General features: G+C 36.8%; 1 protein-coding gene across 1 annotated transcript in view; it reads right to left on the reverse strand.

Moving 5' to 3' along the window:
- RASAL1 (RAS protein activator like 1) overlaps positions 1-27,102 on the reverse strand; it is a 1,855,221-nt gene that overhangs the window by 1,149,076 nt on the left and 679,043 nt on the right. The window contains exon 5 of the mRNA XM_044068436.1: positions 17,347-17,476. Coding sequence (XP_043924371.1) covers positions 17,347-17,476 — 130 coding nt within the window. The remainder of the gene's footprint in view (positions 1-17,346; positions 17,477-27,102) is intronic.

Raw genomic sequence — 27,102 nt, forward strand, 5'->3', positions numbered from 1 at the left:
CTGAATATAAGTTACAAACATCAATTGTAACTAATATACTATTTTTACTAACTGTAATGTTGGACATCTTTACTAGAAAGTCCCAGAAATCCTGACAAATCCGAGGTAAGGTCATGACAGAGCTGGAAGGTTTTAGTGTACAGCAGTTCTGAAGAAGTCCCATTTGAGATGAAAGCGCTTAACTGCTGTTTTTAGGTTAATAAAGGGTGCTCCAAGTATTGGTTCACTTTGGTTCGCTATTTTTTATATTCTTAGAAAGTGTTTAGGTCTGGGATCTACAGAAAATCAATGACCATTTCTAGGGTAAAATTAATACTAAATCTGTCTGCAGGTATGTTAGTTATATACTTTAGGGTCAGGTTGGATAATGCCATTTAGATTCAGTCCACAACATTGCTGGGTGATGTTTCTCAATTTTTTTCTAATAACTTTAAATAAGGATTTTTAGTTATCCTTGGCTTCTGGTACTAGTTTTAATTCATGTTTAGCTCTGATCTTGTTGTAACTGATTTTAGTTTCTTGTTGACATTTTAATGGAGTCTTTAACATGCACAGCTTACAGCTTGTCCTAGGCCTTTGGATTTTTTTTTATTTTTCTTAAAGAGCTTATTTAAACTGAATGACAACCAATGTCATTTATTTTTTAATATCCCATGACTGCTAGATCTACACCTTTATGTAGGTGGGAGTAGAACTCTGTAGCTTCAGTTGCAGCTGCATATTCATGCAATTAAACTTAGAGAACTCATCACAGGACTTAAGCAGGTTTGTATGTTTATAGTCCTTAAATTCAGAAATGCTTTCAGTGAGTGATGAAGGTTGCAGCCTTAAACAGGAAGGTCACTAATGTCTGGTCTAACTTGATCAGAGACAGAAAAAAATACAGATATGATACATTTGGGGACTGTACTGGTAAGGACTATGTCCAGAATGTTCCTCTCCCTTCTGGGATGATTAAATAATTGTTTTAAGGAATTGTAATTTCATTAACAATTATAGGTACCCTACTTAATCAAAAGATAATTAAAACCTCCCAATACACTGATATTTTTCATTAATGGTATTTTAGTGAGTTATGTGTAGGAATCAATCATGGTGTTGTGGGGACATGATGGTGCCTTACAATTTGTCTTGTTAAAAATAAGTTGGAGATAAAAAAAAATACAGTGTATGGGTCTTTGGAATCTGCCTAGAGATCATAAATCTGACAAACATGGAAATACTCCCACAGTCATTTCAAGGTCAGATGCATGGTATTATAAACCCAGATTAGGAGGGTGTGCTATCTTTATAATGAAACTAAGTCATAGTTATGGCACAGGCTGGATATGTTCAGGTTGTAGGAGAGCCTCAAGGTCCAGCAATTCATTATTAAGACTTCTGACACTGAAAAGGGCAACCATGGTATGGTCCGAATTACAATTTGCTATAGTAGTATATGCTTTGTTGGGAGGACCAGTAGGCAGAGTTGGCTTAAAAGGATACGATAGCTTTTGTCAGTAAGCCAAAACCATGAAATAAGGGGCACAAGCAATCATTAGTGAAATAAGTGGGCTTATCTTTCATCTTATACCAGGCTGACATATACTAGTAAAATATCTTATGTTTATATGTAGGTATCATTCCGGGTGGCAGTAGGATTTCACTTAGGACAAGAGTCTAACCCATGTTGAGCACATGCATGGTGACATCTAACATGTCTCTCTTCATGCCTCTAAGAGTTGAGCACCACAAGTCATTCACACCTCATGTACTGCAGTGTAGGACCCAGTCTAAGGGACCAGAGAACCCTTGTGGCATCATGGATCCTGGCGCTGGAGAGACAAATAACTGTCATCCTATCCATGTCATTCTTATGAACATGGAGTCTGTGTGCCTCTAACAGTGGAGTCACCAATCACTAGAACGTTTCTGTGTGTATTCCCTGAATTATTTGTAGTGAAAGGTTAACAGTATTTAGAATGGTGTTTCAGTGACATGTGAGAAGGTAGTGATATGGTGATAATACTTAACTTTCCTAGTTCTAGGAGGTTCAGGAAGTGACTTTTTGTAAGGCTCAGCATGTTTTGGTTTGATTGGTTCATGAAGATGTGTGGGTGGTACAGTGTGATACTCACAGGCCATCTTTTTAGGTAAGCGGGTTGTCTCTGTGTTGTGAAGATACTTGCACATTTCACAGATCATGTCATGTATGTCAAGCAATAGTTCATTGTCTGGGAACATTAGGTAGTTTCCACACTGCCAAAGAATACCCAGTGATACAAAGCTGACTAGAGAAAGGAGACAAGTCAATTTTTTCTTCTATGTCAGCCAGGAGAGTTTATTTTTTACAAAGGGTAAATTTCTTGAGCTGTTATTTGCATGCTTATTCAACTGGTGTGCAAAGAGTTTAGAATAAAAGGTTGCATTTAATAACCAGTAATGGTGTCATACAATAATACCAGCTCGACAAGTAATAGTGAAATGTGTCTGACAGTGCAACTAATGGCAACTAATTGCAGCTAATGTAAACACTGGGTGGGGTTATTAATGTTATAGCTGGATTACATAGAAGACTTGCTCTACATGTAGTGTTAATTCCAATGACTTCTGACTATGATGTCTACTATGCTTCACAACTCTGCAGTATGCAACTCAATGCAGCTCAGGAAAATGTAGTACAAGTGTGCGCAAGCCTCTGGAATTTAAACACGAGACAAAAAGCTCCACACCCAATCAGCTTAAAATCTTTTCATTGCTGGATTAGTGAGAATCCCAAAACACAACTGTGTTGCCTTGTCTCACAAAGCAAAACTCTCCATACACAATGCACACTTTTCCTAGTAAAAAGTAAGAAAATACAATCAGAAACAGTAGCATAGCAGCTTATATAATAAAACAAAACAAATTATAGCACTTCCTATATTTTAAAGGGATCAGTTGTAGGTCAGGTCTTTAGCTCAGACATGGGAGGTTACCTATTCAGCAGTTCAGTGCAGCTCAGTAAAACCTTTTTGCAAGGGTGTGCATTGCACTGCAACTTAAACTCAGGACCAAAAAGCTTTGTAATAATGTGTTTACCCTCCTTTGTTCCTTCAACTAAATAAAGACACAGGGCACCAAAATTACCCCCTTTCACAAAGCAAACTCAGTGCAAAAAGTAGACTTCTTCCTCAATAGAAATTAAACAAATACAACTTGAAAGAGTAACTTAGAAGTTGAAGTAATACAATTAAACAAATAGAGGGACTGCCACAGACTAAGTCTGGTGACAAAAATTGTCTTATTATCCAGATATAATGTGTGCTCATTTTTGATAGCCAAGTATTAAATTGTATGTTAAAATGAGAGATGAAAGCAAACTGACTTTTTCGTTGCAGGTGGAGGATGATGTTGAAAGTAAAAGTGTAAGCACAAGTAAAATATTTACAATGTGAGAAAGAATTGGGGAGGACACTCAAAGGTTGAAGGTTGTAATGCGACTTGTGCTGCCAATCCAATGGAGAGCAACATGGGAAGTTAGTTATTATGTGGAAGAGAGGAGAGAAACACTGTGTTGAACAAGATAATTCTAACAGCCAGAAACTGAATCATCTTGGAGAAAGCTAGCAGGGCTGGGCATTTTTCCTGGCTGGGTAGGGGGGGGCACAGCGGACTGGATCTCTACCAAAGGGTCCTATGGACCTTGCCATTCTAGTACAGTGAGAGAATAAGAATGATCATTTGGAATGTGGGGTTGGGGTGGAAAACCGAATTAAGATGGAGAGGATAGTGAGAAGGTAATTTACGGGAGGTGTCAAGAGCTTTGATGCAGGAATTAAAGAGAAATGATACATTAAAATAGAAAGGAGGGTTTTTTAATGGTTAGGGATTACTGTGTGTGTGTGTGTGTGTGTGTGTGTGTGTGTGTGTGTGTGTGTGTGTGTGTGTGTGTGTGTGTGTGTGTGTGTGTGTGTGTGTGTGCGCGCGCGCAAAGGGGGATTGGTTAAGAATTCTGGTATGAAGGGAGCTTAATTGGGATAAACAAAGATAGATGAAGAAGGGAGATGAGTGGTAGGCAGGTGTAAAAGACAGTGGAAGAGGGTAGTAATGGCAATATTTCATGGAATGAATGAGGAAAGCAAATAAGTAATATAGGAGTGTTTGGCCAGTGTAGAAGGTATAAGTGAGGCAGTAGATTTCAACATGGTGTTAGATCCAGCCATACATACATACATACATACATTCATACATACATACAAATATTCTAAGCATGGGCATTAATGCCCTTCTAGCTTGCCAATATACCAAAACACTTGTTCCCATAATAAATGTCCAGGCTATTCTTAAAAATATCTAAACTAGTACTTGCTTTAATGTGATTTGGTAGTCTGTTCCATGCATCAGCTACTCTGTCAGAGAACCAATTAGTACACTTCTCATTCATATAGAATATTTTACATAAGTTGTCTGATAATTCTCTAATACTTTCTGTTAACCCCAAACATTCCCAGAGGTAGTTGTCACTAAATGCACTATATACGTGAATAAGATCTCCTCTTAGATACCTGTAAGAGACATTGTACAAGTTCAAATATTTTAGCCTTTCATAATAACTTAAATATTCACACCCATGGATACCCTTGGTATAGTTCCATTGTACTCTTTCCAGTTTACTCATGCTTGTTTTCTTATAGGGTTTCCATATTGTTATTCCATACTCAAGTTTGGGTCTAATGTAACTAACAAACAATGACTTCATTATTTTTGATTTCCTAGACTTTATAAATCTTTTTATACAACCTATAGTTCTGTAACTATTATTAAGCAATTGGTTGATATGATTAGAAAGACCCATAGCTGAATCTTCCCATATACCCAGGTCCTTAAATGAATCTACAGTTTTGATCACTGTATGCTGTATTAAATATTCACCTTTCAATTTATGCCTACCAAATCTCATATGCTTAGTTTTTGATGCATTTATCAGCATATTATTCTCCTGTGACCAAATGGTCAATTTAGTCAAGTTATTTTGCAGACATGCCTTATCTGTAACACATGTAATCAATTTACCCAATCTCAGGTCGTCTGCATATAGACTGTAGAACACCTCAGATGAAAAAGTTAGGTCTGAAAGATACAATCTAAACAAGTAAGGGCCTAGGATAGAGCCCTGTGAGACACCCTGACTGTAACCAAGGATTTTATCTGTCCAATTGCTGTATGATACTTGAAATGTCCTATTTGTAAGCCATGCAGCTATCCATATTATCAAGAGTACATCAATACCTAGTTGTACTAATTTATTGATCAGTGTTATGTGTATGACCCTGTCAAATGCTGAAGTTAAATCAATATAAATTACATCACAGCGCAATTTTTCATTCATAGCTGTTATTATATTGTTATAGAACATCATGTTACAGGTGGTATTAGACCTGTTTTCAACATATGCATGCTGATATATGGTTTCAAGTCCCAACCTATCCAGTTCTGACAATAACTTATCCAATATTACCTTCTCCATTATTTTTCCACAAGACGAAAGTAGACTTAAGGGTCTATATGACTCTGGGTTTGTCCTACTCCCCTTTCCCTTAAAAACAGGTTTAATAAGTGCATGCTCCAGTCTTGAGGAATCTCCCCAAATTTATATGACCTACTGAATAATCGATATAATGGTACTGTCAGTTCTTGCTGAAGTGTTCTCAGGACATTGTTGTACTCAAACAATTTCTCTTTCAAAACTTTCTACATTTCATCTGCAGTTTTTCCACTGATCACCTCATTCCAGTTAGTTTTACATAGTGACTGTTCTGCTTCCATATAATCTGTAATTGACCTTCTGTGTATTGGCTTAGATTTCAGTTTGGTAGAATTAGCTAGCAACAAATTAACCTTTATAACCCCATAATCACTGCACATCAGTGGTGGTAAAACTTGACTTGAAGTTACAGCAATTTCTTTGGGAACACAAACAATGCCTAGTATGTTCCGTACCTCTGGTAGGTTTTTTTACAATCTGAAGCAATTGTTCTTCCTGAATATACGCTGTGAATAATTTCCTTATTAACATTGTAGAATCAATATTATTGTAGTCTGTTTCTGGTAAATTTAAGTTCCTAGCTAATATTATTCTTCCCTCCCGTGTTTCATGTAAGAAATGTATGAATTCCTCTAGGTCATCTGCACTTGACTTTGGTGGTCTATACACTCCAGCAATTGTTATATGTTCCATGCGTCTGGCCTCACAACACCCCTGGGTGGGCATTAATTACACATTAACACACACCGTGTCGGGCATTATTGCTTCCATATTATATTATGTAGGCGACTCCACAGTTATACCCTTAATTTTTCTCTGAGATGATGGCTTACAGAAGTAATGAATCTTTACTCCATGCTTTATATAGCATAACTAAACAGAAACTCAAGAACCTTGTAAGGTAGTGTGTTGCCATGTGACCAATTCAAGCCAATAACCAAAAGGGGTCCACAGTCCAGGGCAACCGGTTTGAAGGTGGATAAAATTAAGGTGTAGTGAGAAATTCACATGAGATTGAATATGAAAAATATACAGTTTAATAAATCAAAGCAAATTGCTTGTAAAATTAAGCGCTTTCATCAAAACTCTAGGAACACCATCAGAATGTTTTAACAATTGCTCCATTCTCATTTAAATACCAACAAGTAACAATCAAACCATAAAACAATTAATTAATTATTCATATTGATAATCATGAGTGTTAAAAAAAATTGTCTTTAAAATTATAATGTGCCAAAGCAGTTCAACCATCCCAAGTGACATTTAAAAATATTATTAAAAAGAAGTTGCTAGCTAATAAAAAAAAAAAAACTGAAAAGACCGTGTGTTTATGTTATTTTATACACCTTAGCTGCTCTCATCTTAAGAATGGACTGAATCAAAATGTATTAATTCAAGCCTGATTTGATAGTGATGTCCAATTTAATTTGGCAGAGCAGTTCCCTATATTCTAACCTATTTTCCCAAATAGCCGAGAATTGAATTGGTGAACCTCTTTCTGTGAGGCATCAACAATACATGCTCTGCCACTGTGCTGCATTGCAATTTTGCATACAAAATGAATATGAAGCAAAATTCAGAACAGAATGGTAAACCTGAATGTAGATAAAGGCATTTTAAAAGATCCAGTCAGAGTGCATTGAGGAAAAAATATATATAAAACGCAAGCTAAGATATGCACAAAATACAGTGCAATCATACATACAGTGGATATAAAAAGTGTACACACCCCTGTTAAAATGCCAGGTTTTTGTGATATAAAAAATGAGACCACAATAAATCATTTCAAAACTTTTCCCACCTTTAATGTGACCTATAATCTGTACAATTCAATTGAAAAACAAACAAATCTGTTAGGGGAAAAATATAAAAAATAAAAAATGTACAATACGTTGGTTGCATAAGTGTGCCCACCCTTAAACTAATACTTAGCTGTGTGTGCAGACCCTTAAACTAATACTTTGTTGAAGCACCTTTTGATTTAATTACAACATTCAGTCTTCTTGGGTAGGAGTCTATCAGCATGGCACATCTTGACTTGGCAATATTTGCCCACTCTTCCTTGCAAAAGTGCTCCAAATCTATCAGATTGTGAGGGCATCTCTTGTGCACAGCCCTCTTCAGGTCACCTCAGAGATTTTCTATTGGATTTAGGTCTGGGCACTGGCTGGGCCATTCCAAAACTTTATTTTTTTTTCTGGTGAAGCCATTCTTTTGTTGATTTGGATGTATGCTTGGGGTCATTGTCATGTTGAAAGGTGAAATTCCTCTTCATCCTCATCATGCTAGCAGATGCCTTAAGGTTTTGGGCCAAAAGTTTCTGGTATTTGGAACTGGTCATAATTCCCTCCACCTTGACTAAAGCCCCAGTTCCAGCTGAAGAAAACCAACCCCAAAGCATGATACTGCCACCACCATGCTTCACTGTGGGGATGGTGTTTTTTTGGTGATGTGAAGTGTTATTTTTGTGCCGAACTTACCTTTTGGAATTGTGGGCAAAAAGTTCAACCTTGGTCTCCAGACCATAACACATTTTCCCACATTCTTTTGGGAGACTTGATGTACTGTTTTGCAAATTTTAGCCAGGCCTGGATGTTTTTCTGTGTAAGAAAAGGCTTCTGTCTTGTAACCCTACCCCATAGTCCAGATATATGGAGAATATGGGAGATTGTTGTCACATGTAGTACACAACCGGTACTTGCCAGAAATTCCTGCAGCTCTTTCAGTGTTGCTGTAGGTTTCTTGGCAGCCTCCCCAACCTGTTTTCATCTTGTCTTTTCATCAATTTTAGAGGGACATGCAGTTTTTTGCAGCGTCACTGTTGTACCATATTTTCTCCACTTTTTGCTGACTGTCTTCACTGTGTTCCATGGTATATCCAATGCTGTGGAAATTTTTTTGTACCCTTCTCCTGACTGACACCTTTCAACAATGAGATCCCTTTGATGCTTTGTAAGCTCTCTGTGAACCATAGCTTTTGCTGTAGCAGGCAACTGAGCAAATGTCAGGAAAATCATACTAGGACAGCTGAACTTTATTCGGGGTTAATCAGAGTCTCTTTAATTGATGGTAGGTGTGTACCCAAGAAGACTGAATGCTGTAATTAAATCAAAAAGTGCTTCAACAAAGTATTAGTTTAAAGGTGTACACACACAACTATGTATTAGTTTAAGGGTGTGTGCACACCTATGCAAACAGAGTATTGTACATTTTTTATTTTTTATATTTTTCCCCTAACAGATTTGGTTGTTTTTCAACTGAATTTTTACAGGTTATAAGTCACATTAAAGGTGGGAAAAGTTTTGAAATGATTTATTGTGATCTCATTTTTTTTACATCACAGAAAACGGGCATTTTAACAGAGGTGTGTAAACTTTTTATATCTGCTGTATAATATATCTAAACTCCCATATACATGTGAAATTTATGCATATAAGATGGTATGGTAACAGGTTGAGAAAAGGTTATTAAATGTATTTCATTATTCATAATGTGGGATTGTAAGTTACTTAATCATTGTTATGGTAGCAGTTTCAGGTAGATTCTGTAAATCGATGCTCTTTAAGTGAATCTTTGAAGTTTTTAGTTGTTTCTACATTTTTGATGTCAGTAGGCAGGTGATTACAAGTAGCAGGTCCCAGTTTACAGATGTTTTTTTCTCACTTACAGCAGTTTTAAATGGAAGATGTACTACAGAATTGTTGTCCTGTGTACTTCTGATTACATAAGTGTTGTCTTGTAAAGGTAGTTTCACTCTTAAGAGGGGCAGTGATGGTATTTTAGCATGTTGTAAATTGGAGTACTTAGAAGCAACGTGGCTCTTCAAGGCACTGAAAGCCATTTGTAATCTTTTAGCAAATAGTGCATCTAGGAGTCTGCTAATACAATGAATCTGCAAATGTTATCCTCAGCAGTTTATATTCTGTGAGTATAATTGGCTGAATGCAGAACAAGAAAAGAAATGCTATATTCATGTTTTGATACTAAAATATTTTTAGCATTGGTAGTGTTCCAGTAGATTACAATCAAATGTCTCAAAGCATTGTAATACATTTTGCACAGCACTGATTTCTAGATAGTTTTACTTTATTAGACAGTCAGCTGGTTGCATGCAATCAAATAATGCCTTCTGCAAGAAAAAAGTTTCAGTTCTTTAAACATTTTAATTAAGACACTTTAGTATCATAATATGACCATTTACGTTTGTTTTTCATAATATCCATTGCAATGAAATGCTTTATAATTAGACACATTGGCGCTTTGCCTAACCAGTCAACCAACATTCAAGATATCCAACCTCTGCAGACTCAATCAAGCAGGAATTCTGGGACCCCACTCTTCAGTAGTTACCTAATAACAGTCAAAGGTTGCAAAAGCAGTCAACAGTCACAGTTTCAAATGTGAAATAAACCCTAGGAAATATTAATAAATAACTGTACTTCAAAACCATTTGCTGTCACCCATATAATGTTCTCCTGCCTATGTGTTCCCCAAGGAGTATGTAGCCGTAGTACCATCATGCTCTTAGTTCTTTTCTTGTTTAGAATTCCTTCTCCACTTCAGCAGTTTTTGAGCATTCATTATCTGTGTTAGAGTCCTCCACTAAACATCCCTCACTTAGATAGTTCCACCAGGAGATGAGTTGATAGGAGCATTTGTAGCAACATAAAGAAAACACCTTAATGGCCACTGAAAGTTATAAATTATATCAAAATCTGCTTTGCTGATACTCCTTAACTGGGGCCAGAGAACTACACCCTTTGTTGGAAAATAGTCCCCATAAAATCATGAGGCACCATCACTGTCCTGACTCCCACCATAATCAACTTTACTAACCATCATCACTGAGACGAATCCTGTTTCTCATACCAAATCACAAATTGTACCAGAGTCATCCTGAGATGACCACATACTCTGTTTGCTCTGTAAGATGGTAACCAATATGCTTTCTCTATTCATAATGACTGCTTAGAAAAAAAATGTCATTTTTCACATTTAGGTTTTCACCAATTCAAGCTACTCAAAGTCTCAAAACATTTTTCCCTCCAAGATATTAACTTAGTCTCAAATTGTGACCTTTTGTCTTGTATAATAAATAACATAATTTCTGCTCAATAGAAACAATTTAGCTGCTTAATTCCACTGACTTATTTTTCACATCTGCTACGTGGCTCTAAAAGCAACAAGGCATCATACTGAACCCTCAAAAACTCACTAGAGTTGTTACCAGACGATATAAGTTGCCTAACAAAGACATTGGTGACCTCCGAAATCTGGACCCCACCCAGTTCGTGTTTGTGAAAGACAGATCATGCCTTCTGAACCTAATTGACTTCTTTGCGGTAGTCACCAAAGCCATAGACGAGGGTAAGGTGGTTCACACAGCCTATCTTGACCTCGCCAAGGCTTTCGACACCATCCCCCATTCTGGAATTAAAGCTAAATTAATTAAACTAGGTATAAATCCTTACGTCACAAGATGGATTGCCAACTGGCTCACTGACAGAACCACACTGTAAAAGTTGCAGACTCTAAATCTGACTTCAAACCAGTGACAAGTAGAGTACCACAGGGTTCAGTCCTGGGACCTCTCCTGTTTGGTATCTACTTCTCTGAAGTGCAGGCTAACAAAGAAGGCCTCTAGCTAACGAAGTTCACAGATGACTGCAAACTAGAAGTCATAGTCGAGTCCCGAAATTATGTGGGCATCCTACAGAAGGGCCTCACTGAGACAGATGCCTGGTGTCAGAGGCATGGCCTCAAGCTCAATGCCAAAAAGTACATTGTCACCCCTTTGATAAAAACTCTGTACCCATGAACTACCACATAAACGGCAGTCTACTTAACGTCAAATGTGTGATAAGAGACCTTGGGACCCAGGTGGACAGTAGTCTCTCCTTTGATAATCACATTGCCACAGTAGTCAGGAAATCCTTCTATGTGGCACACCTCATCACAAAAGGGTTCTCATCCAGGAAAAAGAGGTCATTGTTCCCCTCTATGCGGCACTCATTAGACCCATTATAGAGTACAGCACCCCTTCTGGAATGTACCTCACAAGACCTCTGCAGCAGCTGGAAAGGCCACAGAAGTACCTCACAAAGGGGATTACTGGCCTCAAACAGATGCCCTACACTGACCATCTCAAAAAACTCCAGCTTTACTCTGTAGCATATTGCCTACTCCGAGGAGATCTCTGCCTAACATATAAAGCTATGTTAAACCCAGAGCTGTTGGACATGCTACACCTAAAGAAATACCAATCCCTCTGAGCTACATGCTCTAGGAACTTAAACCTTGTTACCACAATAAACAGGACATGCTGGAGGGATAGATTCCTGTCCCAGAGACTTCCCATACGCTGAAACAAGCTACCCATCTATGTCAAGCAAAGTTCCTCATTAGCACTCTTCAAGAAAAATCTTGATGAGTGGATGGGAAATAGGAAATACACCCTGGGGATCACTTCTATGGCTCTGCTCAACAGGGGCACAGGAAATTAACTTTCTTGGGTGGCGTAAGCCAGGGAACCTTGTAAGCTAGGCCCTTGGGTCGATAGCCTAGTACCTACCTATAAACCTATAAACCTATAAAAATAAGGGTTCTGGTGCCAAAATGGTACCTTCATCTGCTTCCACACTGACTCCATTATTCCATTTATTGCCAACTTCCAAAGTTCCATCACTTTTCAACAGTTGTTATCATCGCTAAGGGAAAGGAAACATCAGACAATTCACCTGAGGCTCCACATACATATGTTCCTCATTTTTACCCAGATCCTAAAATATCACCTTCAAATGCATTGGTTTACCTTCCTCTTTGTCAAAAATAACAGCAGAGCTCATGCTAAATACTCAGAAAATAACTTTAAGCTTTAAAGATTTGTAGAATGGCTGACGGGAGAAGCAACTCCATGGAGCACTGTGAGACTTCCCAAAAGTTTATAATTTTGACTAGTTTGCAAACTTTAGTAATTATACAAAGGGCAAATCTGTAATTGTATACCTCCCATTGTTAAATGCCATTCATTTATTACATACTCTACTTGGTTATTTGGCCAGCCACAAACCTTAGGTAATTTTGAGGGGTCAGAATGAATGCCATAGGAATAGACTGAAATTATATATTAAAACAAAACCGCAAACTAGGAATTATATTATACTTCCAAATAAAAAATTCAGAAAAAAGGCAAAGTTCTTAGAAGGACCATCTTTTATTGTTCTCTTAAATGAGATTATATAGTTTATAAACTGTATTGTTATTATTTTTATTATTAAATGATAAATGTGAACGTGTGCTCAAAAATGAATCTGGCAAACTGCAGCATAACTTCAATTAATTAATTCAGGGAATTCAAGTCTTGCCTGTCCAGCCCTAGAAAACCTTATAGAGGTATCTGAACTTGCTGGTCGAAGATACTGGCAAAATGGGAATGGAAAATGGCCTACATAAGCTGACTTATTAGGGTTAGTCAGGAAGGAACTTGGGATGGAGGGCTGCAGCTTAGATGGATACAAAATACATTTTGCAAAGTTTTTGCAGTAACAGAGAGTGAAAAACAGACTATCCATAAACCACAGTAGAAATTTGCTTGGTTCTTTCCTTAGCCAGCAAATTTGTCACCTCCTTCCAAAATCTCCTAGGATGATAAACAAGCTTGTACTGCTGATATTTAAGGTAGGAAGACTTACTTAACTTTCTGTTAATATTTATGTGTTCACTTGAAATAGAAGTTCTTCTCTAAAGGCAACTTGAGATTTTCAGCTCTATTCCAAATCCTATCAGGCAGTTTCATAATACGGTTTAGAGTTTGGAGGCATCCTTTCTGGCCACTATCTCTAACCATTTTTCTCTAGAAAGAATAGTGTCTGTACTGAGACTCAGATGACAAAAGCAATGACAAACCAGAAGATCGTTGGATTCATCGATGGCAGGACTCTAATGTTATCCTTCATAATAAGCAGTGCATAAAGTAGGACCGATCACTTTAGAAAGAATCTCTCTAGTTGCAAACTATAGAAATGATCCCTGAAAGTAAGAGTGAACCCCCTAAAAGAGATCTCTGCAGTAAGGAGAGTACATAGGTTACCAGACAAGACCAGTAAGATAGGACAGCGGTCAATGAGTAATGGCTTTGCAATGGATTTCAAAAATCCTGTCCACTGTACCATTCAGCATCCTGCCATTTGGAGAGTGCAAGTGAGTTATGCATGGCAAATTCAGTGACTTAAGCAACAGGAGACAGTTTATAGCTGAGAATTATTTAATGCTTAGCCAACTAACACAGAAGTCAACAAGAAAGAGAATAATGTACTTGGCAAGCCATGGTAGGCAATTAGCCTCAAGTTCATCCACTTTAAGCAGACAGGATGGAAGAAACAATACATAAATAATTTTATGGGACACCACCCCCCCACCACCACCACCACCACAAGAACAGCCTTAGTCACCAACCAGTAATGAATCCATTCATCCTGTGTCCAAGGAGTCACCAAATAATGCACACAGGTATAATTTAACCAAAATAAATAAATACATAAATATATGTTAAGAAGGTGGGTGATACAACATTTGTGATGTCTCGAGAGTAATGTTAACAGACAGGTCAGTCATATTTTAATCCAAGCCTCAGACAGACTCTAAGATCATTAGCATTTAGCGACTCTTAAAATTTATATATTTTATTAAAGTGAATCAAGATTCTATTCAGCATCACTTTCCAGAAAATGTAGACACATAGAGTAGGAGCTTTAAAACAAGGAAGGGAATAAAGTTTATTAAGAAGCAGGTGACAGAGAAGCACCTTTTTATGGAGGCCAAAACAAGCAAGCTTTATGATGTAAGATTTATAACAGAGGGGTAGGTTTATTAGTAAATATTGGTCTTTACAGCAGTGGAACAGAAAACAGCAGAACCCTAACCCAGTGGGAAGAAGTTGGGATTGCAAAAAGAAGATCAGCATTGACAAGCTAGGACAAGTTCTGGGTCACATTGTGTACTGTACTCTGAGTAACATCCAAAAATACCAACACTGAGTAATGCAGGAATGAAGGGCAAATCAATTCAGAGGCTTGCAAGAAAGTTAGTGGAGAAAATGGGGGCTAAGAGTGAGTAATGGAAGCTGTCATGGGGGGTGGCACATACAAACTGATGTGTAGAAGTGATGAGATTAAAAGAATAAAAAAAATAAAATAAAAAAAACAAAAGCTAAAAATGGGTCCTGACAATATCCTTGGGTGCATCTTAAATAGCATGCAGCATGTTTTAACCACACCCCTAAGAAAATTGTTTAGTCTCAGCTTCCATACAGATTTGGTACCAAGCAAATGGAGAGAAGTTATATTCATTCCCCTGCATAAGGGAGGACCTTCCACAGGCCCAAGCAATTACAGAGCCATAAGTCTGACCAGTCACATATGCAAAGCCATGGAAAGGACTTATCATGGAATTAATCAACCAGGACATAAAGAACCACCAAATACTGCACCCATCTCAGTTTGGATGCATCATGGGCAAATCATTTTTACTCAACCTGATGGATTTTTTTTGAAAAGGTTACCAATGCAATAGATGAAGGCAAAACAGTATACATCACATACCTTGACCTAGCCAAAGCTTTTGACACATTTCACATTTCATCACTCAGGCATAGTAGAAAAGCTAAATAAACTGGGAATAAGCCCCTATGTCACCCAGTGGATTGCCACATAGCTCACAGACAGGATGAAGATAATCAAAATAGGGGAAGTTACCTCGGTGACTAGTGCAGTCCCCTGTAGTTCTGTACTGGGACCTCTCCAGTTTGGCATCTATTTTTCTGAAGTAAAAGACAATACCAAATGACTTTGGCTGATTAAATAAACAAATGACTGCAATTCAGGAGAAGTCATTGAATCCCCAAATGACTTTGCCATCCTGCAGGAAGGTTTGTCCCTAGTAATAACTTGCTAAAATCGTGGACTAAAACTAAATGCCAAAATATAAATTATTGTATCCTTTGAGAAGTCATCTATACCAATAAATTACCACATTAACAATGAACCCCTGAGAGATGACCCAGTTGTTCGGGATTTTGGAAATTTTGTTGATAGTGACCTAACTTTTGACTAACATGTATCCATTGTTATAACAAGAGTTTCTATACTGCACAGCTTGTAAACAAAGGGATTATGTCTAGATCTAGGGATGTCATTGACCCCTTTACTCAGCCCTCATTAAGCAATTCATTGAATATAATGCCCCCTTTGGCATGTATCTGTCCGGACACATGCAACAACTGGAAAACCTACAGATATACTTTACTAAAAAGATACAAGGTCTAAACAATATGTCTTACGTGGACCGATTCAAATCTCTCTCACTATATTGGTATCATACAGCCTGCTAAGATGTGACCTGTGTCTGGCATACATGGCATCCTCTGACACAATACTAATAGATTTACTGGACATCAGCAAGACAAATGGCTTCATAAATACTCAGTCTAGGGATATAAACCTCTTCTGCAACATCAACAGAATGGTTTACAGGGCAGGTATATCTCACAGAGGATACTGCTACCCTGGAACATACTCCCCATTCACATAAAACAAAGTTCATCTTCAAACGTAACTTGGATCTTTGGGTGGGAAACAGAAAATCACCACAGGACTGCCACCTGTACTACTAATTCAAAGAGACAAGCATGTGTCCCCTCAAATTATCTATGGTATGATCACAATTATTCTCATTAGGGGTAATACATAATTATTGACCATGGGATGGGTAAGGTCAATCTCTAATCAAATTGAATAGGTTAATTCAAGCACAAGAAGGGAAAATGGCTAGGCTTAAAATGGCCCTCAAGGACACCTAATCTAGAACTCTCCTATGAACCTATAAAACCGGTACATGTTATTTTTTGGCAGTCATCCAGAAGGCACTGATAGAGAGAGAAAGTGAGAGATGGATTTTCAACTGATTACTTCCTGTGGCAAAAAAAAAGAACTAGAAATTGTGTGGGCTGATTCTCCTATTAGGCATGCACTGGGATTATATCATGGGAAGGGGAGGAGTTCAGCCACACTGGGGGAGTTCAAATAGCTCTGGAAGTCAGTCAGTCAGGAAGGATGGACATGCACCCACAACTACTTCCCACAAATAATGATTCTACTTCAGCAGTGATCCCTACAATAACCATCACATTAAGCTTGGTGTCCTAACCTAAATGCACAGCTTTTTAGATAACAAAGCACAGATACACACCATACCTCTCAACTGTATACATTTTCACCTCATATTTTTGGTCTGTTCCTCATAAAACTGTGTTTTTTGGACAAATCACTGGAATGATCTAAGGATTAAAGTCTGTAAATAATGGCATGCATTTGAGTTTGACTTCATATCCTTCAGAAAAATGCATCTGAACACAAATTCTGTTATTCTACCAACTTTCTAAGTTTATAAGAGCAATATTTAAAATGTGTCCCTATTTTTGGGTCACTGCCCCCCCCCCCCATTATGTCAGACCTTGTCCAGATTATAGTTTCACATCTTGGTAAATGCCATAGAAATACTAAGGATCAGACTTTTTCCATATAACATTTATCTCCTTACAGTCTTCCCATCAACATCAATCGTGGCATTTAGGAGTTCACTCTATAGCAAGCAGTAACATAAAAGCAGTTCAATAAAGGTTGATTCAACCCCTTGACAAAATGTATACAGGTTTTCTTATACAGAGCAACCTCCTTAAGCTCTGCATTGCTTCAAGCTATCGCTGAATAAAAAGCTCACATTTGTCCCATGTGTTTTAACCTGCAAGTGAGGGAGGAACAGACATCTGCTCTGAATTCTCTTACCTGGCTTCAATCATGTGACAGCGAAGCACCTTGTTTTGTGCCTGGGACACAATGCTTATATCCAGGTGAATCTCTCCCTGTACTTCTTCATCTGGATCTACTCGGGACAGATTTATCCAGTTGTCAACACCTGAAATGACAATATTTCTTGGGTGAGCATGAAGTGTCAGCAAAGAACTGCACAAAGCAACTGCAATTTGTTTTATCTTCATAGTAATTTCTTTGAAAGCATGCACAGTGTAAACACATTATGAGCAAAATCACCATATAGGAGTTTGTATGTGTAGCACCACAAACTGAATTAAACTCACTTCTCTGTCTCTCGGTACACACTCCCTTGGTAGCTCAGTTTTCCATATTTCTCATGGTCCCCATTCAATAAAATGATATTTAGTCTTAGCAATTTCACCACATATTCTCCTGCAATTCAGACCTCCATTATGTAAAACTCAAAAGTAAATACAAAGTGTCTACTGCGCCAATTACTGTCAGTTTTGCTATACTTCACCACATGAAAACTGGATGAGAAACCAACATATCGAGAATAATTTGGCAAGAATGCATTCCCCTTCCCCAGTTACTGTTTTCCATAGGAAATCACTTCCGGTGTAGTTTTTAAGTGTGCACCAGTAGGAACCCCTTTCTTTTGTACAATTTCTCCTCTTCTTCAGGTTTGCATGACTAAGGAGTCAATATATTTAGTTCCACGGATGTGGAGAATTTGCCTCCCACATGGGAAAGCAGAGTGGCTTACCTTTTTGCTAAAAATGTTTTTATTTAATTTTTTTGTCCAAGTTGATTTATTGACCAATTGTGCTTGAGGAGTTGACTCCTCAATTAACTTTTAACTCGATGAGGCATTACCACTCATAGATCCAAAAAAAGATGCTAGCTATTATAATACAATATCTAAACCACCTCCATTCAAGATTCTTTACAAATATCTTGAAATTCTGAACTGCCATTTTCCATAAAGAGAAAAATAGTTAAAGATGATACCACTTATGATATCTGCCAACATGTGGTCAACTACTGAGTTATGAAGGATGCAGCACTCAGGTAGGGGAGCCTTATATCAATAAGGCTCCCTTAAACCTCCAATGGTACAGAGAAATGAAAAACAAGAAAAACTACAAGGCATTTCTCAATAAAAATAGGCCAACTGCTTCTAGGAGTTTCATTATGGCTTAATGAGCCCAGACACATTTGAAATGGGATCAGGCAAGTGCTACTTCAAGGAAGCTCTAATCTGCATACTTTACATACCTTGACAGTGATCTGTATTCTGTTAATCATAAACAAAAGTATGATGAGCGAACAAACTGATCAGCACTAAGAACCCGCTGATTCAAAATAATTCAGAAAGTAAAAGCTACGATGTTGGCTTCTTGGAAGAAACAACATTTTAGTGGGCTCCTGTCACAAGGTCCTTTAACTGAGTTTTAAAACTGGCTTTATTTTATTTTGATTAAAAATTACTTACAACTAATTTTAGCATATGGAGACTCCTATATGAAATTATTGGTAAAAGCCAGAAAAAACAAAAATAAATAAATAAATAACTAACACAAAAAAATCTAAATAGTTAAAGTCTATCAGTGTGAAAATATGTCACTAATTCCAGTTAACAATTCAGTGGTACATGTAAAGCAGAACACTAGGGGTTGTCAGCAATTAATATTTCTCTGAAATTTACAGACTTTAAAAATAATATGTAAAGTCAGTAATCTGATAAAAATAAATCAAGAAATAGCTGCAAAAATAAAACTGTGATCAAAAAGCAGGATCATTTAACCAGTCAAATGAGACATTTGTAAAATGCAGACAAACCTTTTCATCTAAACAAAATAATTTAGGTCATTTAAATGACACAGAAAACAGAAATACAAAACTACCAAAAGAATATGAGGTGTGTGTAGATGAAAAGAGGGAACAAATATGATTAACCTTTTTAAAGTTTGGCTGTTTAAAGCAAAAATGCAACAGTATGACCAGGATTCATGGACATGCTGTATGCAAGGTCAATATGGGAAGGGACCATTGTGTGGGACAAGAAATATTCATTCAGCATGAATATCAAACCCCTAGAGTATAAAAATACAAATCCAATATGGCATTCAGCTGTAACTGAGCAGACTGTGACTAATTGCAAAAGTCGTAACAGGACTTAGCAAAGCACAACAATGAGAACAGATAAAATATTTTGCAGTGGAAGCATGCTTAGTTTCTGAAGTGCTATTATACTATAGGACTAGATGGTGTGCAGGACAAGCAATGGCTCATGTCAGTCCACATTGCTTCACACCACTTAGAACTACAAAATCTAGTATTCATATGAAGTGCAGTATACGAATGCTGTCTATGAGGTGGCCAGGATCACATCACCACTTCTATCACTCACTACATAGGTGTGGAAAGTATGAAAGGGGAAAGACAAAACAGAGGGAAATACAAGGGGAACAAAGAGGAAAGTGGTTTGCTGGAGGAGAAGCGACAGTATAATTATTTGGAGAAATAGAGCCCCTTTTTGACAAGAAAGGGGCTATCAGATATAGTATGTAAGGAATCAGATATAGTACGCAAGGAAAGACTGGATATGAAAAGAGTGTACAAGGGGAAACTAACTAACATGAAACATGACAGACAGTCTGGTCTGATTTTCCACATTACAAGTATGAACAGACAGGGGCAGGCACGTGCATACAGAGGGTGGACAAATTGTAATGGGAAGGGGAGAACCATGTGCAAGGTTTGGGATAAAATACACCAAGATGGGCAGAGCACATGAGATAGGGCATAGGGTGGAATGCTGGCCACAGGGCAGGTGTCACACTAGCTCAGTAGGAAAATACACAGAACCATCAACAGCTGATAACTTCAGGTAGACCCTGAAAAGTGGCACTAGACTTTCTCCATAGCACAGAGGTTAGGGCTCCTTACTCTAATAAACTGGCTATTTACTACAGGAGGGCCTCTAGGTGGCCAAAAATGTGGCCGCCTTGACAATCAGCTGCATCCTCCACTCAGTTTCAACCATCTGGTGCATGTGTGGTTGGTCAACAGGTGGCAGGACATCAGTGTCCATCTGAGAGGGGTTTTCACCCCTCCCCAGTGAGACATTCAGATCTGTACTGTCATAACCACCATGAGCCACAACAAATAGATGAGAATATGGAGGTGCCTGGGCCTCCCCATCTTTACCTTCTTCAGCAAGTGGACATGTACAGTGGAGGCAGAATGCAAAAAAGAACCATAAGGGTGACACATCACTGAAACACAATTTAGTCCAAGTTGCAAACAATGATAAACAACTTATTTTTGCAGCCAGACACTATTTCCTTATGTGGTACTCCATCCTATCATGATTACCTCCTGATGAGCTGAAAAAAATAAAAGTCTATATACTGTTAGTTCCTGTTGGAAGGCTATAAAAGTACATACATAATTAGTATATGTTGGTCGGTCATGTATTTAGCTAACAGAAGAAAAAAACACTTAAAATCCATTGCAGGTCAGATTCCCACCCTGTATCCTTTCTGCACACAGTGCTTCAGGTCATCAGATCAGTGTCCCTACTTTTTTGCAAAACACTAGATACCAGAAACTTTATTAAATATGAGGTCCAAGCCTTGTTGGGTATCCACCTTTTCTGAAGGATCCATCATATAAACACAGGAACTGCTATTTGCAGTAGGTGTGATAGGCATAAAGACATACATTAATCACCTTCACATAGCAGAAGCTGTATGTCAGCCATATGGCTACCAGCCAGCTATGTCTCATAGGTTGCCAAACAGCAAATGGTATATCTAAATGAAAGCCACTTGTTTATACCATGCATGACAGAGAATCTCATGTGCCAGAAGCACTGACTGCCCAGTTGTGTGGTGCTTATGCATATGTCTCCTTCTTGTGCCAACCTTGAGAATTTCTGACCATGATAGTGGTGCTATTGTGCAAAACCAAAATGAAGAGATTCATAGCTGTTCATGATGGGAGGCTCATTGGCCTATGTAGTCCACAACAATGGTTTAAATTTGTGCTCAGCATGGAGATGTCATTTTGGTTGCTTGAATTCTATGAGTAATTCAATACTGTGAAGTAGCATTGAGATTTTTTTGTAGCAGTAGATGAATGGGCTTTGCTGGTAAGTACATATGTTAACGGCTGAGATATCACAGGAATGACAGACATGGAGGAATGCTTCCTAGGGTTATATGTATACATGTTAACATAATGGTTTATTGTGATTGGCCTGTTTGCCTATATGTTTTAGTGATCACAGCAATGCTTAATATGCTGTTTGAGTAGTTATCACATAATGTCAACAATGTATTGCAATGGCTATCTTCTGTGAAGTAATATTATTTGAAACTGTAGCATAATTGTATAAGATCGGAATAATGTGAGCATACTGTTTGAAGGGGGAGAGTTTAACATAACTGCAGAAGGAGTGTAAAGAGTTTTGAAAGAGAATTTGAATGCAAAAAAAAACCCCATCAAAACAATGTTTAATATCAGGATCTAGGCACACAATGTAAAGAGGACATATTTCCATAAGCACAAGATACTTGATTAAGGTGAGATACAACTAATATAAGAAATGGAAAAGAGGTCTAACTACAATTTTGAAGGCTGAAATAAATGAGCTGGACAGACAAATGAAACATAGAGTAAGTGTAAGAGAAGATCGAGAAAAACTGAAAAAAATGTATATACAGATATTGAGCATAATAGGAAACCATTTTATAAATACATAACGTGATAGGAATAAATACATACAAATTGAAAAACTGTTTGTAGATTCTAAAATTTACTCTCAGACACGACAGATTATAGATATATTTGCGAAATCTATGCAAAGCAGTTTGGCTCCACAAAGGGGATGATAAATTATCCTAGTGTCATCTAGGTAACCTCAGATACTGAAATTAAATTAGATTCCATTGAATAAGAACTAAGCAAACTAGATCCAAACAAATACATGGAATTAGTAATAATGACCTAAGAACATTTTGGCATGAACTTACAATGCCATTATATCTGCTATTTACTAGATCATATAAATATGGAGAGATTCCTCATGATTGGAGACATACACTTGTTAAACTTGTCTTTAAGGGAAAGGGGAAGTAGGACAAACCAAGATTCATATAGACCCAAAAAATTGCTTTCATGTTGTGGAAAAATAATGGAGAAAGTGATATTGGATACATAATTGTCATAACTGGAAAGGATGGGACTTGAAACTATATATCAGAATGCATATGCTGCAAATAAATGTATTACCACCTTTAACATAATGTTCTATAACAATATAACAGCTATGAATGACAAATATCTTGCCTTGATGTAATTTATATAGATTTAACTTCAGCATTTGGTAGGGTAATACACAAAACACTGATTGTTGAATTACAACAACTAGGTATTAATATATTCTTGATAAGATGAATAGCTGCATGGCTTACAAACAGGACATGGCAAATATCATACAGCAATTAGACATTCAAGGTTACATTCAGAGTGTCCCAAAGGGTTGTATCCTAGGCCCATACTTGTTAAAACTGTATCTTTCAGATCTTTTTCATCTGAGATATTGTATATTTTGTATTTAGGTGACTTGAACATTTGTAAACTGATTACTCTTGATACAGATAGGGCATGTCTGCAAAAGAACTTGATTAAATTGATTATTTGACCACAGGGAATAAGATGCTGAAAAATACAACAAAAACCAAGCCTATGAGATTTGGGAGACATAAATTGAAAAATGAATATTTAATACAGCACACAGTGATTGAAACTGCAGATTCACTTAAGGAACTGGGTATATGGGTAGATCCAGCTTTGACTTTTTCTAATCATATCAACCAATTGGTTAACAATAGTTCTAGAATTATAGGTTGTATAAAACATTTATAAATTCTAGGAATAAGAAATTATGAAGTCATTGTTTGTTAGTTAAATTAGACTCAAACTTGAGTATGGAATAACCTATGGAATATGGAAACCTTATAAGGAAACAAGCATGAGTAAACTTGAAAGAGTACAGTGGAAACATACCAAGAGAAATCATGGATGTGAAAATTTAAGTTACTATGAAAACAGTAAAATATCTGAACTTGTACATTGCCTTGTATAGATATTTAAGAGTAGACCTTATTCAGGTATACAGGGCATTTAGAGACAACTACCTCTGGGAATGTTTGGGTTATCAACTGGGGCTAGGCCAGGCCTAGGGGGAGGATGACCTCCCTGCTGTAGAAGGACATAAAGATGATAGCGTGGACTATTGAGGATAAGAAAGAAATTGTGTATTGTTACTATTATTCAAGAAGCCCATAATTTCCAGATAGAAGATATACAAAAAGATTAAGAGAGAAATTAGAGGAAAGAAAAATACTTCCACAAGAAAAACTATCAGAAACGTCAAATAAAAAGTTGTGTTCAGTAATAAAACAGATTTATGAAAAACATTACATAGACAAATAAACATTGGGCTGTTTGGTAAAAGAAGTGACCAAGAAAGTGTGAAAATATAAAGAACAAAATCTAGAGACTTGGGAAAGGTATACAAAAGAAATATGGACATGGGTACGAAAGATATATCTGATATGGTGCAATATTTATATAAAGGAAAAAGCTAAATTAATCAACACAAAAAAAGGCAGCCCCAAAGATATTCAAAGAGAAATAAAGGCAAAGGCATCCAGATATGGAAAATATTCACAATAAAAAATAAGATAATAAAGAGGGAATGTAGAACAGAAGATTAGTCAAGTAGAAGTAAAAAAGAAAAGATGAAGTTATGGAATACTTGCATAGTGAAGGATTTAGTGCTGAAAGTCTAACACAGGTTACATCACAGCACGATGAAACAATGAGTCCCTAAACTAAGGAGAAACAGGAGGAGCAGGAGACATCTGAAGAAGAAGTATGGACATGAGAAAGAAAAAGAGATTTAATATGGTACAGTATTTATGCAAAGGAGGAAGCAAAACTAATCAATACAAAATAGCAGCACCAAAGATATTTGAAGAGAAATACAGTCAAAGGCATCCAGAAATGGAAAATTTTACAATACAAAAAATAAGAAAACAAAGAGGAAAAGCAGAAAAGAGGATTAATAATAGAGAAGTTAAAGAAATAGAAACTTGTTATGGATTACCTATGAAGTGAAGGATTTAGCGTAGAAAATCTAACTCAGATAACATCACAGCAGGATAGAGCAATGGATCCTCAAATTAAGCAGAAACTAGTGGAGCAGGGGAACATCTGATCAGTTGCCATATGAAGAAACTTTGGAGCCTTTCATAGGAAACCAGTACACAGGTTCAGTTTGAGCTGCACAGCAAGTGAAGGAACAGGAAACTGCGGCAACTCTGATACAGTCAGTGTTGTGGAGTGATATGTAAGTTAAGTAAGTTCCCATATGAAAGAGCAACGGATGACACAGGATGAAACTGAAGAAAATGTGGCACAGGAAGATGCTCTGGAACTTTCTATAGAATGCCCACAGGAAATGAAGAACAAAGAATGTGCCCTCAGTTTAGAAGAAAATTATCTAAGAGAAGAGTTGCTTGATTTAATAGAAATGGACAGACATATTAAGATAAATGAAAGAAACAGACTCCAGAAAGTCAATAAAATGCAAAAAGTTAGAAGTTTGATAAAACAAATGAACACAGTAATTAGGACTGTCCATAGGGATTCATGTGATATAACAGAAATAAACATGATATATTACTGTGCAGCTAAATTAATAACAGATAAAGTCTTACACCAAACATACAGGGTAGTAAGGAAAGGAAGGGGAGAAATAGAATGCTGTCATGAAAGTACTGAATAGAGAAAACTATAAAGCAATTAGACGAGAAGTGTCACTATTACAAGAGTACAAAAGAGGGAACAGATCAACAAAAATACTCAGAAAGATAGACTTTATAAAAGCAATGCTCAGTATCAGAACATATTAGGATCTATCGTGCACTATTGGAAATAATAAACTAAAAATACAGGCAGAAAGTTTAGAAGATATGCAGATAAATATAAAGGATAAGTACAAAATAAGCAATTTAATGATGACCCAAAAAAGGTTTATAGAGAACTGGGAAACAATGCAAAAGGAATTGAAACACTGCCAAAAAACAAAAAATAAATACATTTTGGAGAAATATCTATGAAGATCCTGTGGAACATAACAAAGATACTAAATGGATGGAAGAAGTAAAAGAAAGAATAAGAAGTTAAAATGTACAGGATATGAAATGGGATGAAGTAACCGCCAAAGAGACTGAAACAAAGTTAAGGAAAGCTCCTAATTGAAAAACACAAGGCCTAGATGCAGTACCTAACTTCTGGCTAAAAGTATTAAAATCTTTATATGGAGATATAGCCCTGAGTAAAAACTACTTATATAATCATATCAAAGAGATACAAACCTGTTTAACAGCAAGAAAAATGATACTTCTCCTATGAGTGAACCTGCAAGCTCTCCTAAAAATTAAAAACCAATAACTTTCCTTCCAACGATGCATAAATTATATACTGAAATTGATGCCAACAGAGTTTATAGTCATTTAGAAGAAAACTCAATCATGCCAATAGAACTAAAGGGTAACAAAAGAAAGTCATATGGAACAAAGGATCATATGTTGTCAAATAAAGTTATAATGGAGAATTGTAATAAGGGGAAGAATCTAAGTATGTCATGCATAGCACACCAAATATGTAATGCTCAAGAGGCAGACATAAGAAAACTACAATGCAAAGCAAAAAAAAAAAACTTTAGTCACCAGGGATACCACAAATGTATTAATACAAACAAGCACTTTCGCATACAATGCTTCATCAGGTTGTAAAGTGAAAACACATACATCTCATTTTATTTAAGCAATCTGATCACTTGATATGAATCATATGACTGAAGTTTCACACATTCTATAAAATCAATAACATCAATATGGCATGAAGAGATTACAAAAAATATCTGACAGCATCCCACATTCATGGATAAAGGAGTGCATACAGATGTATAAGATATACCCTACATTGATCAATTACAGGACCATGAAACAGTGGTAAATCACTTTGCATCTACGCCATGATAACGGACAAATTATTATCCCGGGGTAAAAATTTAAAAGAGGATATTCCAGGGTGACTCTTTGTCACCATTGCTCTTTAGTTTTGCCCTTAGCCCATTAAGCTGTCTACTTCATAGATTAGGTTATGGTCACAATTTGATTCCCAGAAAACAACTGAGTGTAAAGACTTCTCATTTTCTTTTGTGGATAACTTAAAACTGTACAGTTCATTAAATGGGAACTGAAAGCACAACTGCAAGTGGTTAACACTCTCTCAAATGATATAAGAATGTCTTTTGGTCTTGATAAATGTGCAAAAGCAACATTTAAAGCAGGAAAGCTGCAACATCAAGAAAATATCAGTCTGGGACAGGAATGTAATATAAAAGAAGATGAGCAGGAGGGAGATTACAAATATTTTGGAATGGATTAAGGATTGACAATAAAACATGAACAAATGCAAAAAAACTCAGTAAGAAATATTATAGAAGACTAAAACTAATACTGAAAAAAGCTTTGACATATAGGAACAAAGTCCAAGACATAAACCATTTTGCTGTTCCATAGCTTTATGGTGATGGATTGGCCCCAAAAGATATTGGATCAGTTGGACAGGAAAACAAGAAGAATGCTTCAGGCTTTTAAAATGATATATAAATATATACCA

Source organism: Protopterus annectens, chromosome 4.part0 (assembly GCF_019279795.1).
Source record: "Protopterus annectens isolate FY-2018-M chromosome 4.part0, PAN1.0, whole genome shotgun sequence".
NCBI classification, from domain to species: domain Eukaryota; kingdom Metazoa; phylum Chordata; order Ceratodontiformes; family Protopteridae; genus Protopterus; species Protopterus annectens.